At 39.9% G+C, this 14,429-nt stretch overlaps 1 protein-coding gene across 1 annotated transcript in view; it reads left to right on the top strand.

Annotated features, from left to right (window-relative positions):
* Nucleotides 1-14,429, top strand: part of LOC128144630 (von Willebrand factor D and EGF domain-containing protein-like) — a 190,550-nt gene that overhangs the window by 59,711 nt on the left and 116,410 nt on the right. The window contains exons 5-8 of the mRNA XM_052793761.1: nt 1,800-1,889; nt 3,146-3,281; nt 6,897-7,114; nt 9,955-10,028. Coding sequence (XP_052649721.1) covers nt 1,800-1,889; nt 3,146-3,281; nt 6,897-7,114; nt 9,955-10,028 — 518 coding nt within the window. The remainder of the gene's footprint in view (nt 1-1,799; nt 1,890-3,145; nt 3,282-6,896; nt 7,115-9,954; nt 10,029-14,429) is intronic.

Genomic DNA, 14,429 nt, shown 5'->3' with positions numbered 1-14,429 from the left:
TATGTTATCTGAACTCTGTTGTCGCCGCCTTGTCAGATCCTGATTTTGCAGACTCTCCCTGTGGCAGCTGTAGGAGAAGCAGCAGGAGGAAGATCAACGCTCGCCTTCTGCCTTCCCAGCAGAAGAACTGTTCTGCAAACTCTGTAAGCTGAACACAAGCCTTTAGGGAATGCTTGGAGATAATAAATATCTAATGATAACAGGGGCTTATTACCTTGAGGAGACAACGACTTGTTCTCCTTTGGAAGCAAACCGGCTAACTATGAAGTATCTGAGGAATTTTAACTGTAAAGTGCCACTGTGAGGTCCATGTCTCCCACCCCCCCCCGGTACACCCAGTATGACCTCAAGGCTTCCATCTAGGTAACAGAAAAGTAACACCACTTTCTCTGAGCCAAACTGGCTGGAGCTGTCAGCAAAAGAATATTTATGAAGGCAAAAACGACCTAAAAGGCACATAAACCCGGGACTCAGCTGGACTGGAAATAATCCACCTGAAGAGCATAGAAAACACTTAATTTTTCCCATAGCCATGCAAATGACTCTGTATTGCCAGTGGGGCATTTTTGTTGTGTGCAAATGAGTTAAGAAAGAGGATTCTTCAGTTTGGATGAAAATCATGACCTGATGGTAATGAAGAGGGTTTTTAGGGTGGTAAAAGAAATATTCCGGAGTGGTATGTAACCTATGCCCACCTGACCATACGAATAGGGGAATATTCTGGTTTTGATCTTGTTTTGCTGATACTGGTCATGAGGGTCGTGCCTGAGCTGGCAGGTGAGAGCTCGCGAGAGCAGCACGGCTGGTGGGTGGTGACGGAAAATCCATCCAGAGGAGTTTATCACAATAGAAAATAAATTAGATTGGTCCAATTCTTCCTCATGGGTTATTCGAGGCTTAAAAAAGGCAGTAGCTATAAATATGCCATCTGACTATTTGGAATTGATTTAGTATGACACAATCTGTTACTTCATTTCCGAGAATAGGCCAAAAAAAAAAAATTCAGAACTACAGTTTCAGAGCCTATTGTAGTTTGCTTTAAGGAAAATTTCTGTAGTTTGAGCTTACGATCCTAGAAATTATGTTAGCAGTTTGGGTTTTCTGAAACCAATGAAACATTAAGATGGCAGATGGTGTGCGGTTTCAGCAGAGAAAAAGGTTGCGTGACTGTGCTAGGAATAAAACTTAAATGGCCTTGTACATTGTGTCTGGTGGAGTTTTTTTGTTTGGGGGGAATTTTTTTTTTTTAATATAAACCCTGTAGGCACATCTGCATCATCTTTTATAATGCAATAAGAAAAAAAAAAAGGAGCTTCTTATATTGCTGACACAGTTTCTGAGACTGGATGACTGTCAAACTAATTTAAATTAAAAAAAACCTGCTTACAAACATGGTACAGAGAGAGGCTATCTGATCCAGTGGACAGACTGAAGTCTGGGATCCCAAGGGCTAATGTCCTAATCCTGACAGTAACATCTATGAACAATGAAATTCTCCCTAATTACAATGAGTTAATATCACTAACCGAGGTGTTTGAAAAACGGCAGAAGAAAACACATTGTAAGCATTTAGTGTTATTAATTAAGACAGAAGCCATGTTTCTTGCTGATTAAATGCATCAAAAAATCTTCCAAATCTCAAGATTTAGGCATAAATACTTTTAAAGCCTAAACCCCTGAAATATGTTTCAACAGTAGAAAAAAAGCTTGACAACTCTGATCAACAGGAATAATTATATGAATAATTATATGAATTTTCTTCAAGAAAAGCTATAGCGTATGCTGGTTATTTATTACAGGTCTTTTGCACTGTCACCGCTTTTACGAGGGACACTCCTGAGCAGCAGTCGTTGCCTGAAGAGAGCAAAGGTTTCTATGCTGGGATTAAGGTAATGCCGATGGCCCTGATTTACTGACTTGGCATATCCCTAGAGAATATTTATACATTATCTGACATGCTCCAAAAACCAAGACACAGAAACATAAGCCCTGATCATCATAACCAGTGCTGCTTTTATGTTCACTTTGAGAAAATGGCTTTCAGTCTGTTTGTAAAAGGCCCTAAAGCACCCATCAACACCGTGTGCAGGTGTTGACACGAATGCACCATAAAGAATGTGGAAAAAATACATCTTCTAGTAAATATACCCCAAAGTATTCTGGTGGTTATGTATAATGGGAAGACACACCTACAAGGATGCAGAATTTCATTGTAACCAAACCAGAACAGAGTGAAGACAAAAATGAATTTTTATCCATCATCTTATGGTCAAGTGCTCCAAAAGGCAAATTGCTGCAGATAAATTCACACTGAGTGCAAAAGCCAGGTCTAATCCCGCTCAAGGATTAGCCTGTCGGTCTGGCAGTCCAGGAGATTTTGAGATCTTCGGAGTATCTAAGCTTCATGCCTCCATGAATGGTGTTTGAAAACTCTGGCAGCCCATTCTGTGTGATGTTTGAAGAACAGTTTTGGGTTTTGTGGACATGTCGGAATTTCCCAGGGAATGGAAATTCCCATTTCTGACTAGCCCCGAGTGCTGTTTCTGCTCTTGCCCCGGGAGAACAGACAGACAGAAATGGCACAACCTGAGCTGTCTCCCCAGCACATGAACCACCGAAGCTGTAATACGTTATGTACAGAGAAATCCTTCTTCCTGCCATAGCAGGGAAGAGGAATCAGGCAAAAATTGCACTCGCTTTCCACCTGGGGCAGAGTACCAACATAGAGTCCATGACCATGAGGTAATGCCCTACTTCAGGCCATGGTATTTCTCCTAGTGCAATGGAACAGGAGCTCCTTTCAACCAGGGACAGTAAAAATGAATAAATTCTATGGTATCATGCTTAATAAAAACCTGGTTTGAGATTAGGAGATGAGAAGCAATTAGACACTGTATATGACAACTGCAAACATTTTCTTAATTGCCAAGAATGTTGAAGTGTTTTAACAACAATTTCCCCTTATAAAGTTGAAGATCATTATTACGATGATTATTATTATTATAGAGACTATTAGGAAGATTATTATTATTTTACAAGCAATTATATCTTTTCATAATTGATTAAAAACACTCAAAGTTTCATAAATATCAGTATTGCCTAATTAAGCTGTCAAAATGGTCTAAAATTATTTTCTTATTTCTAGTTTTTACCGGAATCACTACAAATTGCAGAGGATGGCAAAGAGCATGTTTTGACCATTCTGAGCACTGTACCCATTGCCTGTCCTGGGCATGATGATTCCTGTAAAATTACTTTGCAGCTAAGTACTGAGGATTTGGGTAAGAGTTTTACAAATTGGCATTGAATCAAAGTGATTACTTTTTCCTGTATTTATGTTACAATGAATTCTAATACAAATTATAAGATGTAAATAACAACAAAGGGAAGAAACCATAAAATCAACAAAGTAGGCCATATATTTGTTTGCAAAATAAAATAGATGATAATATCACGCATATTTTTGAGGAAAAAAAAGGTAGTCCATTGAGATTTATGGACAAAATAACTATCAGTAGAAGAACTTATTTGAAATTCCAGGAGTATAAAATTCCATTTTAAGTTTTTGTAGCAGTAATGGTCTTAGGTAGAATAATTTAATTAATTATCAATAAGAAGATCACCTGCAGATTTATTATTCAGTAAATGTGTACTGAAGCCTTTTTTCTTTTTTTTTTTGCTGGCTTACAGTTTTTGTCTAACTTAATATAGAGGAAAAAAAACATTCTCGTGCTTATATATTATTCTCTTTCTAAAGTTTGGGTTTTTTTTTTACTTGAAAACATTGACAAAGTCCCTTAGAAAATTCTTGTCCTTTTAATCAGTAAATGCTTTCCTGGGGTTAATCTGGTGGAATAGCATGCCTAACCAAGAGGGGCATATATATATATATATATATATATATTTATTTACTTTCCATTTGCACTAAATAAAACACCCAATCGTTTTTCTAGCAAGGCAATTATTTCTCTTCCCATAGGTGACTCAATGAAAAAGAAGTTTAGAGATAGGATTACAGCCACAGTTTCTCTACCCACAAAAAGCCAGCTCAAAAAAATATTGGCAAAACCCAGATAGTTCCTGATATTTCTCCCTTTCTAAATCCCTCTCCTTTCTCTCCCCATCATCAGCCAAGTACTTAGACAGAAGAAAAAAATAATTCAAATGGTATCATAACACAGTGATCTTAAACTGAACAGCACCTTATGGTTCCAGCAGCTGTGTTGGCTCTCGTACATGGAGTACTTTGCATTTCTCCATGGCTCAGTGCTGCTCTGTTCTACATATTGCTCTTGGCTTAGAGCCTCTGCTGGTCCATCAGGCAAACATCCACTGAGCTCCTGGGAACAGATTTTCTTAGATATTGAGGTAGCTAAGAGCGCAGGCTGGTGTGTGGTGGGACGTCCCCACGGACTCCAAGCAACTTAGACACCCACCGTTTATGAGGATCAAATGCAAATTAGTCACATAAACTGTCAAAGTCATTTTTTTAACTCACATTTTCTCAGACGTCGACAAAACCTTTCAGAATCTCACTGACAATGAATGCATGGTCCAGGAGTTCTCAAGTGGGGGAGGCTGAGTTTGACAAATCGGACTGAGGCTGACTCCTTGCCAGGGTCTTCTCCGGTCCCACAACGCATATTTGACTGGAAGAAAGAGGGGAGGCAAGACTTGCAGAAGCAGCTTTCTTTTCATGCTGTCAATGGGCTTGATGTGTTGGTGCCCAGAGGTCCCAGGATGGAGGCACAACTCAACCAATTAACTAATCTTTAAAAGAAGTTGTCACTGAGGTGGAAAATTTCCGTTAGTTTTAATCAACTCATTTCTGCAGCTTAAACTAAAAACCAGCTCTAGCCCTTGATTGCTCCATCCTGAGGCTGTTTCCTTGGATGACACTTGGGCTGTTTATGATCAATTGGGATATCTCTATACACTTAAGGTTGAGTATCTGCTGCTGGGTGTTTGCATAACCACATATTTGTTTTGTGCCTTTATTGTCTTTAGGGTCCATTAGTTTATCTGAAAGAACACTGTGGGCTTCTGAAAAACATAGTGTCAGCCACAGTGCTATAAATTGAAAATAAAAACAATTTTAGCTGAGATTCGTTTATACCGAATAAATTAACTGACAAGCTCCTTGTCTGACTGAATCCGTATAACAACGCTGTTGTGCTAATTATGTAGGGAATAAGTGATAAGAAAGCTAATTACAAGCACAGAAATATCTCTCTAAGTTCAGACAATATCATAATGAATGCCAAGACACAGCAGAGCCACTGGAGTTCGGCTTCTGTTAAGTTTATCGTTACTATTTCGACAAGATGATTTTGTTTGATTTTAAACTTTTGTTCTGGGTTGTGAGCACAGCTCATGGGGCTGTAATGGCAATAACAATTCCTCATGGAAACCTTCAATTTAATTGAATCAAGAACCTTGAAAATGAGCCAGGACTTTTCTATAAGATGTGAGGCAACCTTTAAGGCTTTGATAGGAGAGATAATATGCTATTAATATTTGTAGGTTTTTAGTTCAGTTCCTATAGAACTCTACAGGGTTAATTTAAATTGTATTTTATAAGTCTTTTCCATAAGGAGTAAAATATTGATTGTTTGACCATATTAGAAATAACATCTTAAAACACTTGAGTGCCATCTCCTATAAATTATTAAGCAATTCCACAAATGGGAAAAATGATATGAAAATCAGTGATTTTCATATCAGATTAATTACATTGCCACCATTTCTAGAACTTTATTCTTATCAGCTGATAATTAATGTTCTGGGACAGAAGACTAAATACTAGTCACAAACACTGGCAGTCCTGAAATCAGCAGCGAGATTCGGACCGGCTTCAGTAGGGGCACGACTTCATTTTTTCCCCACCAAAGGATTTGTGAAGGGTTGGGTGACTTCTTGAGGAGCAGATACACACTATGTAAAATGCAGACCAGATGGCTCAGAACCAAATGCTGTCATAATTCAGGTTTTGTAAAGCAAAACCACATCTGTGGAACTAAAAATCCAGGTTTGTCCTTTACCTGAGACCTCAATATTAAGGGTCAGGACCCAAGAGAAGTGGACACTACCAGTCTTGCTGCTAGAAGAGGTCCCTTTAGCAAAGATATGATGTGCAGAGGCAGAGCTGCATAAATGACTTGGGTTGCCATTGCCATATTGATTTTGTCACTATCCATCACTTCCCTACCTATCACGGATACTTACATAGCCAGTACCACCATAGCTTATTACTTTTCCACATTCTTTTAGTGAATTTATCCTCACAATGCCTCTGTGAAAGACAGAAATAAAACTCTCAACATTTTACAGACTGGAAAGTAAAGCACCATAACCTAGCTAAGCCAAAAGTACAAACGCAAATCTGCTGCTTTTGCCTTCTTGTCGTGGATCCAAAGTTCACTAAAAACTGACTGGAGAACCCTCCCTTTCCAAATCAAAAATTCTGTTTATTTTAAATTAAATAACTCCCAGCAGATACTTCCTTGTAATAAAGCTAGGGAAAGATAAATGTTTTCCAGAAACGCAGACTCATCTCTTTCTTTGTCATGAGAACTACTCGTCTTCATTCCCTGGGCATGGACCCATAAAGATAAGACTGTCATTCCAGAAATATTAGCACCTGTGGAAAGAAAAGCACCACTGAGTTTTAGTAAACTGACTACTGCAGGGGGAGAAAAAAAAAAAAAAAAAAAAGACACAGTGACATGTGCAGAGGGATGCCAGATTGAGTCAGTCACAACTGTCTTCATGCAAACCCCATCTGGTTTCAAGGTATGTGTGTCCTGGAATGTGAACCATTTGTGCTGGATGCTAAACAGGGTACGGGCAACTGTTTGGATAACTCTTGACAGACTTGGTGTTCGTGTTCATTTTAGATAGCCAATTACTGGGGCCCCCGAACATCGCCCTTTCGGCATGCCAGGTGGATCTGCTGCAGGCGCCCTGCTCGGAAAGCAGCTGCGCAGCCGCCGCGCTGCGAGTGACAGCCGTGACAGACTTTGCTCAGGATGGGAACCGCGTCAGCCGCATCAGAGCTGAACCGGTCGGATGGAGGGATTTGCTTTGGAGGGCTTACACACCCAAGGATGCGAAGGTTGGGTCCTAAAATAATTTGGAAAAGGTGTCAAATTTAAATGGGAGGTTTAGTATCGAAGAAAAGGAGACGCTGATAAACCTTAACTGTGTAAACACTTGGGGATCGCTGTCAGCAGAGTAAATCAAAACAATCTCTTTATACACCAAGAAAATTAACATGTAAAGCTTCATGCTTTAACAGATTTAGGTTTGATTATTAGTCAGCACATCAGTAAGGCCAACAGCTGGGTTATAGATGTAACCAGGCGTGCTTGTGTCTGCTGGAAGAGGAGAGAGGGAGAACCCAGGTTAGGGAATCAGCACCTTTTTGAGAAGGAGGGAGAAAACTGAGGGTTTGGAGAACAGTTTCTGAAAAAGCAGAGGAAAGGCAGTGCTGTGGTAATGAGGAAGGAGAACCGGGACTCAGCAGAGCCATGTTCAACTTGTGACGGTGCCAGGAATCACCAGGACGCCTCCGACAGCACACGCAGCTGCTCCGTCTCTTCGTTTATCCCTGTACAGAATGTCCAAAATAAAAATAATAAGAAGCAATCAGGGAGGCAAGCCACACTTTCCCTGCAGAAAGCCTGGCCAAAGGAGCGTGGCAAGCAGGGACCGGCCCGTTGTCTGTGAAGTTGTTTCAGGGCCTCGGCTGGGAGGTTTGAGAGCCGTAATCCCACTGCCCGAGAGAATAAATCAGAGCACAGATTTGACTCAGCTAAATTTCTCAGAGCAGTGGCACATCCAAGCTGGTATATTTTAAGTAACCAAAACCAAACCCCCAATGAAATCTATAATTTCACTGCCCTAATTTTTGTGGATTTGCTCATGAGAGGATGAGATTAAACTGCACCAAAAGAATTTTTGTTTTCAAAGGTAAAATGCCTAGCATGGGACTATAACCTTTCCTCTCCAGCATAGGTTCCTTTTAAACTTTTTAAGATTCTTAAATCAGAAATTGCAGCTAATTCAGTCTAGTACACTCACATACCCATATTTTTTCTTGAAGTTACAAATGCTTTCATTAAAATATGAAAATGTAGCAAGTGTGAAATTGAATTAATAATTTTTAATAATAAATTCCATCAATCTCAGTAAAAACTTGATCTATGGAAACATAACAGACATTACCTTCCCTCCCCCCCATTTCCCCGTTGCTGCTTTGCAGTTAATTAGAGGCCTTAATGTACCACAGTTCCTGCAACATATCAAGGAAAAATCCATATATTAAAATCCACATAATCTTTAGTCCTTCAGACTTGTTCAAATATTTTTGATTTATCTGAAAATTGAACAGAAATGGTGGGCAGAACATCCTGACACATTCAGACACCTGATAAGGTGGATTTCTTCAGCAAACTGAGACTGCCTGCAACTAGGACTTGCATCTTCTGCTGGTATCACGCAAGAAAAGAGCAGAGGAGAAAGGGCCACCTGGATTTTTCTGTGCAAATGTTTTACTTAAGAAGGTTGCGGCCATGGAGAAAATGGGAAAATTCTGAGACACTACTTTGTAACACACTGTAGATGCAAATGATACGATTGAGCTCAGATCAGAATGCTGTTCAAAGAGGTGTTCAGTTTTTCAGCCCTCAAGACCATCACTCTGATAGTTTGGTATGCCAGACACCAGCGGGTGCCTAAGCAGTCTCCGTCCGATGGTTAAGGGGCATTTTGAAATACAGATGACATCCTGCTGCAGGTGAGGAATTTTGTCAGGACGTGTGGTTCTATCTTCACTCCTCATTCATTTATTTAATTTCACCACTGTTCCGAAAAGCTAAGTTCTGCTTTGTTACCGAAAGACTGGACAAGGCTAGAGCAGCCATTCTTATTCCCCCTCCGTGGATTATGGTAGAACTAACTGAATTGCACCTCTGGACTTCTCATGGGCAAAGAGCGAGCAAAGAATTAACAGCCCTGGCCAAGAAATCGGCCTGGCAGGCTGGATATGGGAAAACCATAACACTTCATCACTCCCACCAGCACGACTGGGAGCTCTTCATTTTGAAAATCACTACACAACCCAGTCTTGCATTTCTGAGAACTGGAGAGCAGAGTATTCAGCCATGAAAAAACCACCACCCTGAGCAGACGTGGCACTGCAGGCCCAGCACTGCCTGAGATTCAGGTATTGCAACTTCGAAGGGAGCTGCCCTACCTCTGGCTTTCGCAGGTATATCTGCTCCTTGCAGGGTGGCAGGACTCTCAGGACTCGCCTGGGACCCAGCTTGTGCCCAAGTAACCAAGAGCTGATGCAGCTGAAGATCTCTGTTGCTATAGTAGATCCTTTCCTCTTTTATTCATGTGCCCAAAACAGACAGCTCCAGCAGCCTGATTTGGGGCCTCGTCACCGGTACCCGATCAATAACCTGGACATCAGATATACAAATCAGCCATTCAGATGCTGTGTCAGGAAATCTAAGGTCAAATTAGGGGACAGGCAGTGACTACTACTAAAATATGCTAACACTACTTAATTACAGCATACGTCATACCATACTCCAGGCATTAAAATTAGTACAATTTAATAAGCACTCTACTTTCCTGATAATTTTAATGAATGATCTACTTCTTAGCAAAAAAGTTTAATAAAAAAGCTTCGCTTTTTACCAGATAAAGACAGACAGTGCATTACATCAGGTGGAATAGGAGCACTTTGAAATCCCTTATTGCATGTGATTAAACTCCGTTGTTTGAAAGCAAAGCCTATTTTGTACCCATTCGCAATCATGTTTTAGAAGTCAGATTTTAGTTTGTACTTGACACATGAATCCTGCCCCTAATGTTTTGTGAGGAACAGTAATGAAGAAAAACTGCTGTGTAGACTGTATTCATTACACATTTCATTTTAACTAGGTCACAGTTCGAGACCTCCCAACAGGGAACTGCTACTCTTTCACTGATCCACACATTATCACATTTGATGGATGGTGAGTATTCTACTTTGAAATAATTTTGCTCAATTACTGCAGTTTTCAGTTTCTGGATGTAGCATGCATTTGGTTTTACATTAGAATATCAAAAGAGCATTTTACTAGTTTGCTTATAGCAATTGAAGTAGTGCTTTAATAACATACATGGTTTCCTTCCAGCTGTTTAGACTCCTTTTAACAAAAGGACTAGAAATGGATTAATCTTGAAGCGGCAGTGCTTTTGAGTCCGAATAATTTTTACAAGACAAGGGTCAGATTCCAAAATGTTCTTCAAACAGACCTGTCATGAATGACTTTGAGAGGGACTCTTCACCATGTGCCATCGTGTTAGTGACATCCCAGCTGCACACAAGTGAGCCATTACGTCCCTGTAGCAGCACAGCACACAGGGACAGCCTGCTCCTCCCCAGCAGTTTAGTAACACCTGACGTAAAGTCACTCAGCCCAAGGATGCTCTTGCATTCTTCTACTTCCAGAGCTGGTTTATGCACCGCTGCATCTCTGCATGGAGTTGACAGTCATAATCACAACCAAAAAACCATAAAGATGGCCATACTGTCTCAGATAAAAGAACTCCAGAAATGATAATATCGGGGAAATACCAGGGAAAGAGTGCAAAAATGAAGTTGTAAGTCCTCCTGTACTGTCCAGATGTCCTCCTATATTATCCAGCAATAGGTTGCTTAAAGACTTACTGAGCCAAAGGTGGTATATTTGTGTTTGACAGCCTGTACTGTTCAGAACTTTTCTTCAGTTAACTTCCCTAATCGTTCATGAATCTATTTACCCCAGCTATTTAACATAACAGGAAGATTTTAAAGTTTGCATCTAGCACGTTTGATCCAAAGTTGCTAATATTTCAGATCACATTCCAGGTTCATCATTCTGCCGTTAACCTCCTAATGGCACAGATAATGACTTCAGGCGCACAGCGTCCACAGGGGCTCGGCAGGCATGATATTCTAATTTTGATATCCGAATGTCCCAATTTCAGTCCAGCATGCTTTGGAGGTAGCATGCGAAATGACGTCAAAGCTGGAGAAATCTGTCAATGAAATGTGAGTGAGAAAGGCGGTGACTCTATTAAAGGTTATATGTCTGCCTCAAATAAAGATTTCACCTGAACTGGGTAGTGTCAGCTAGGAGATTAGCTCTGCACAACGAGGGCTTTCCCGTTTCCCTCCTGCTTTGCTGAATACCATTTTTAATGAGGTCGGGCATTTGTTTCATGCAAGTTTGGTTGCTCAATATGTAGAAGCTGCAGAAGAGCTACAAGAGGTGCAAAGACATTCCCATGCCTTATGTATCTGCAATTATTTCAACTCTGGGATATTAAATTAGATTAGAATATTAATTCAACACTCTCTAAACATTTATATTCTAAAATATTCCCTTCTGATTTAGGGCTAAGAATGGACAATGATCTGCCAGGTTGTTGTGTTTAGGAAGTCATAAATCACTGAAAAGTGCCTCTTGAAATGAGGGAACACTCTCAGCCATGTAGCACATTTTTACATTGCTTCCATGGGAAAAAAGGTCTAAAATAAAACAAAGAAATTTTATTTGAATAACTTATTATGCAACCCTGTTATTGATAGCACACATAAATGATTCTAAGCAATTTACAATTCTATTTGAGGACAGGGAGTTTGGAAAAGCCCATCCTTCTGTGGTATTCTGCCTCAGAGTCACACAGCCTTGAAATGGAAAAATCCCAGGATTAGCTTGGCCCCTTGGCAACTGCACGTTTCTTCCTTGTGGACGGGCATTCATTACTGCTCTGTCCAGTGTAGCTTTAAATGAGCCAAGCTGATGGGGCTTCTGCCATCTCAATAACTAGGTTATTTCACTAAGATATATCACTTCTTGATATTCAGCCAAGTTTCTTACCCATCATTTCACAGTCCCATTACTCCTACTTATATTCCCATTTATTATTGTAAATAATTTCTCTTTCAATTATTGTAATGATTATGCCACCCTATTACACATCAGTTAAGCAACTTCTCAGTCTGCCTATCCAAAAAAATGTTAACACATTAGCAAATTGTTTTAAAGCTCTGTATTTAAGGGGTGGGGAATGCAATTCCTGCTTCTGTCCTGATACAAACCTATAACCTAAAGATAAAGGCTGACACAGAGGTATGGAACTGGAGCATTCCCCGTTGGTCATGGAAGGGTACATCGTGGGAAATCGTGTTTGAAATGAGGTGTGCGTTTGGCATTGTGAATGGAAGAATTGTACAAAAGCCTTGTGGGCTCAAGTAAGAAACCGTATGATTGTCCCTCAGTAATAAAAAAGTGTCAGAAAGAGACCGATCTGCAGATTGTAAACAGCAAAGCAAGAGAAGAGAAAAAGCTAAGAGCAATTTCTCCTAGGGACTATGAAGCAATAGGCTGAGAGGATGAGTGGAGCATCAGCTCTTGGGCATCTGGAGCTACATTTACTATAAGGGATCTGTAGGCACAGGCTCAGGTGAGAACATTACACAGGAAAGAAAAGAAACATCCAAAATTAGTCAAAGAGAACAGAAGGAAATAACAGCCTTTACCCACCTCTTTATGGCTACAAAGACGGCAGCGACCAAAGCTTAATAAACTATCATCACAACTGTTTCTGAGATCAAAAGCAGAGTATCCCTCAAACCATATAACCCAAGGAAAACCATTTGTTCCACCGCAAAGCCTGTGGGTCAGCTTACGAGGAGACAGCAGACTCTAAGATCAAACTGCTGTAGGCAGAGCTGCTGTGGATGGGTGGCGATCAGATCAGTTGTCTCTCTTTCCACCCGCTCGAGTCGTGGGGATGGCTCGCTGAAGGACTGTCACATGAAAAGCAAGGGAAAGGCTGAAGATGGGGAACATTGCCAACAGCAAAACAGTAGGAGCATTTTCTATGCAAACAGACGTGCACATAAACATAAACATACTCCTGCCTTCCACAGAGTTGCTTACCTTTGACTTTCCCATTAGCAGCAGCGAAGAGGAAGGAAAAATACACAATGGGGAAAAGCAAGGATGAAAACAAACATGAAAATAGAAAACTGCAACCCTTTGTGGTTTCCAAAATTTAAATCAAAAGCATTAAAAATTTAAAATTTAATTTAAAAATATTTATTTGAATAATTTCTTTAGCAGATTTGTTGAAAAATGGCATGAAAATCAAAAGACTGGAAGATTTTTTTTTTTGGTAGTAAAATTTTCCTACTGAAGTGGTCACTTCCAATGTATAGGTTGTTTTGTGAGGTTTCACAATAATACTTCATTTCCTAACTTCTATAGTGATGTTTTCAATGGTTTTTAACCTGAGATACTGAGCTCACATTACATCTGAGGTAGTTAGCTATTCATTAGGTAACTGAAATACCTAACTCCCACTTCTAATGATAACACCCCCCTTTGGTCTACCTCCTGCTAATATATTTCTGTAGAAATATTTATCTTGTAATCTTTTCATTCTTTTGACCAAAGGAAGTGACTGAAAACCAAAGGAGAATGTGTCATATTTTACAGTGTAAGCACAACCAATTTGTGTATATTGGAGCATAGATGTGAAATGGCGTTAATTATACTAGCTAAAATCCAGAGAGAGCACTTCCTTTTATAGCAAAGTACCTTCTAAATTAAACAAATGTGAAAGCCTGGTAAAGCAAAAGTATAGGCCTCATTACTAGTTATGGCACATTATAAATATAAAAGCTTTTCATGCCATAAATTGTAGATTCTTAAATATGAAGTACTAGCTTAAAACTAAATATGCAGAAAATCCCTTTAAGGCAAAATATAAAAAGGGAAATATTTCTTCATTGGTGAACTATATTTATCATTCATGTTATTTTGCATTTTACCTTAAAAAAAAGGAAGAAGATTTTTCAGATTTCTCAAACATTTATGCTAATCCATCCATCAATATTATCACAGGGGCAATGGGGCCATTTCCTGCACAACAGCAAAATCCCTCAGCTTGCACAGCTTCACACTTCTGGTTGGCTTTAATGGCGTTCATCATAGTAGCCCCCAACCAAGTTCTGGGCATGAGTAGCCCTGCCAGAAATGCTGTTCTTTTTGATAGTCTGTAGAAGTTTATACGACCCCAAGCATCCAGTGACTGCTGAACATAACCCAACAGCTTTGCTCCCCAAGAACAACATGACCAGTCCTTAGTGGTGAGCGCTCTGAAACCAGAGGACATCCTCCAGCATCACCCAGCACTTCCTAGGGTCACAACCAGCATAAAATAGTTCTTACTAGCAAGGAAAGAGGGAGCCTGGAGGGACATTTCAACAAATCAAATAATTTGGTGGCAAAACTGTGGGGGAAAATCTTTAGGAGCAGCCACAGTAATAACTGAATTAATAAAAACATGAAGTGTAGCTTGGTGAATAGTAAGTGCATTGT

Source organism: Harpia harpyja, chromosome 7 (assembly GCF_026419915.1).
Source record: "Harpia harpyja isolate bHarHar1 chromosome 7, bHarHar1 primary haplotype, whole genome shotgun sequence".
In the NCBI taxonomy this organism is placed as follows: Eukaryota; Metazoa; Chordata; class Aves; order Accipitriformes; family Accipitridae; genus Harpia; species Harpia harpyja.
Note: the sequence above shows the minus strand (reverse complement) of the source record. Positions and strands in the feature narration are given on the sequence as shown.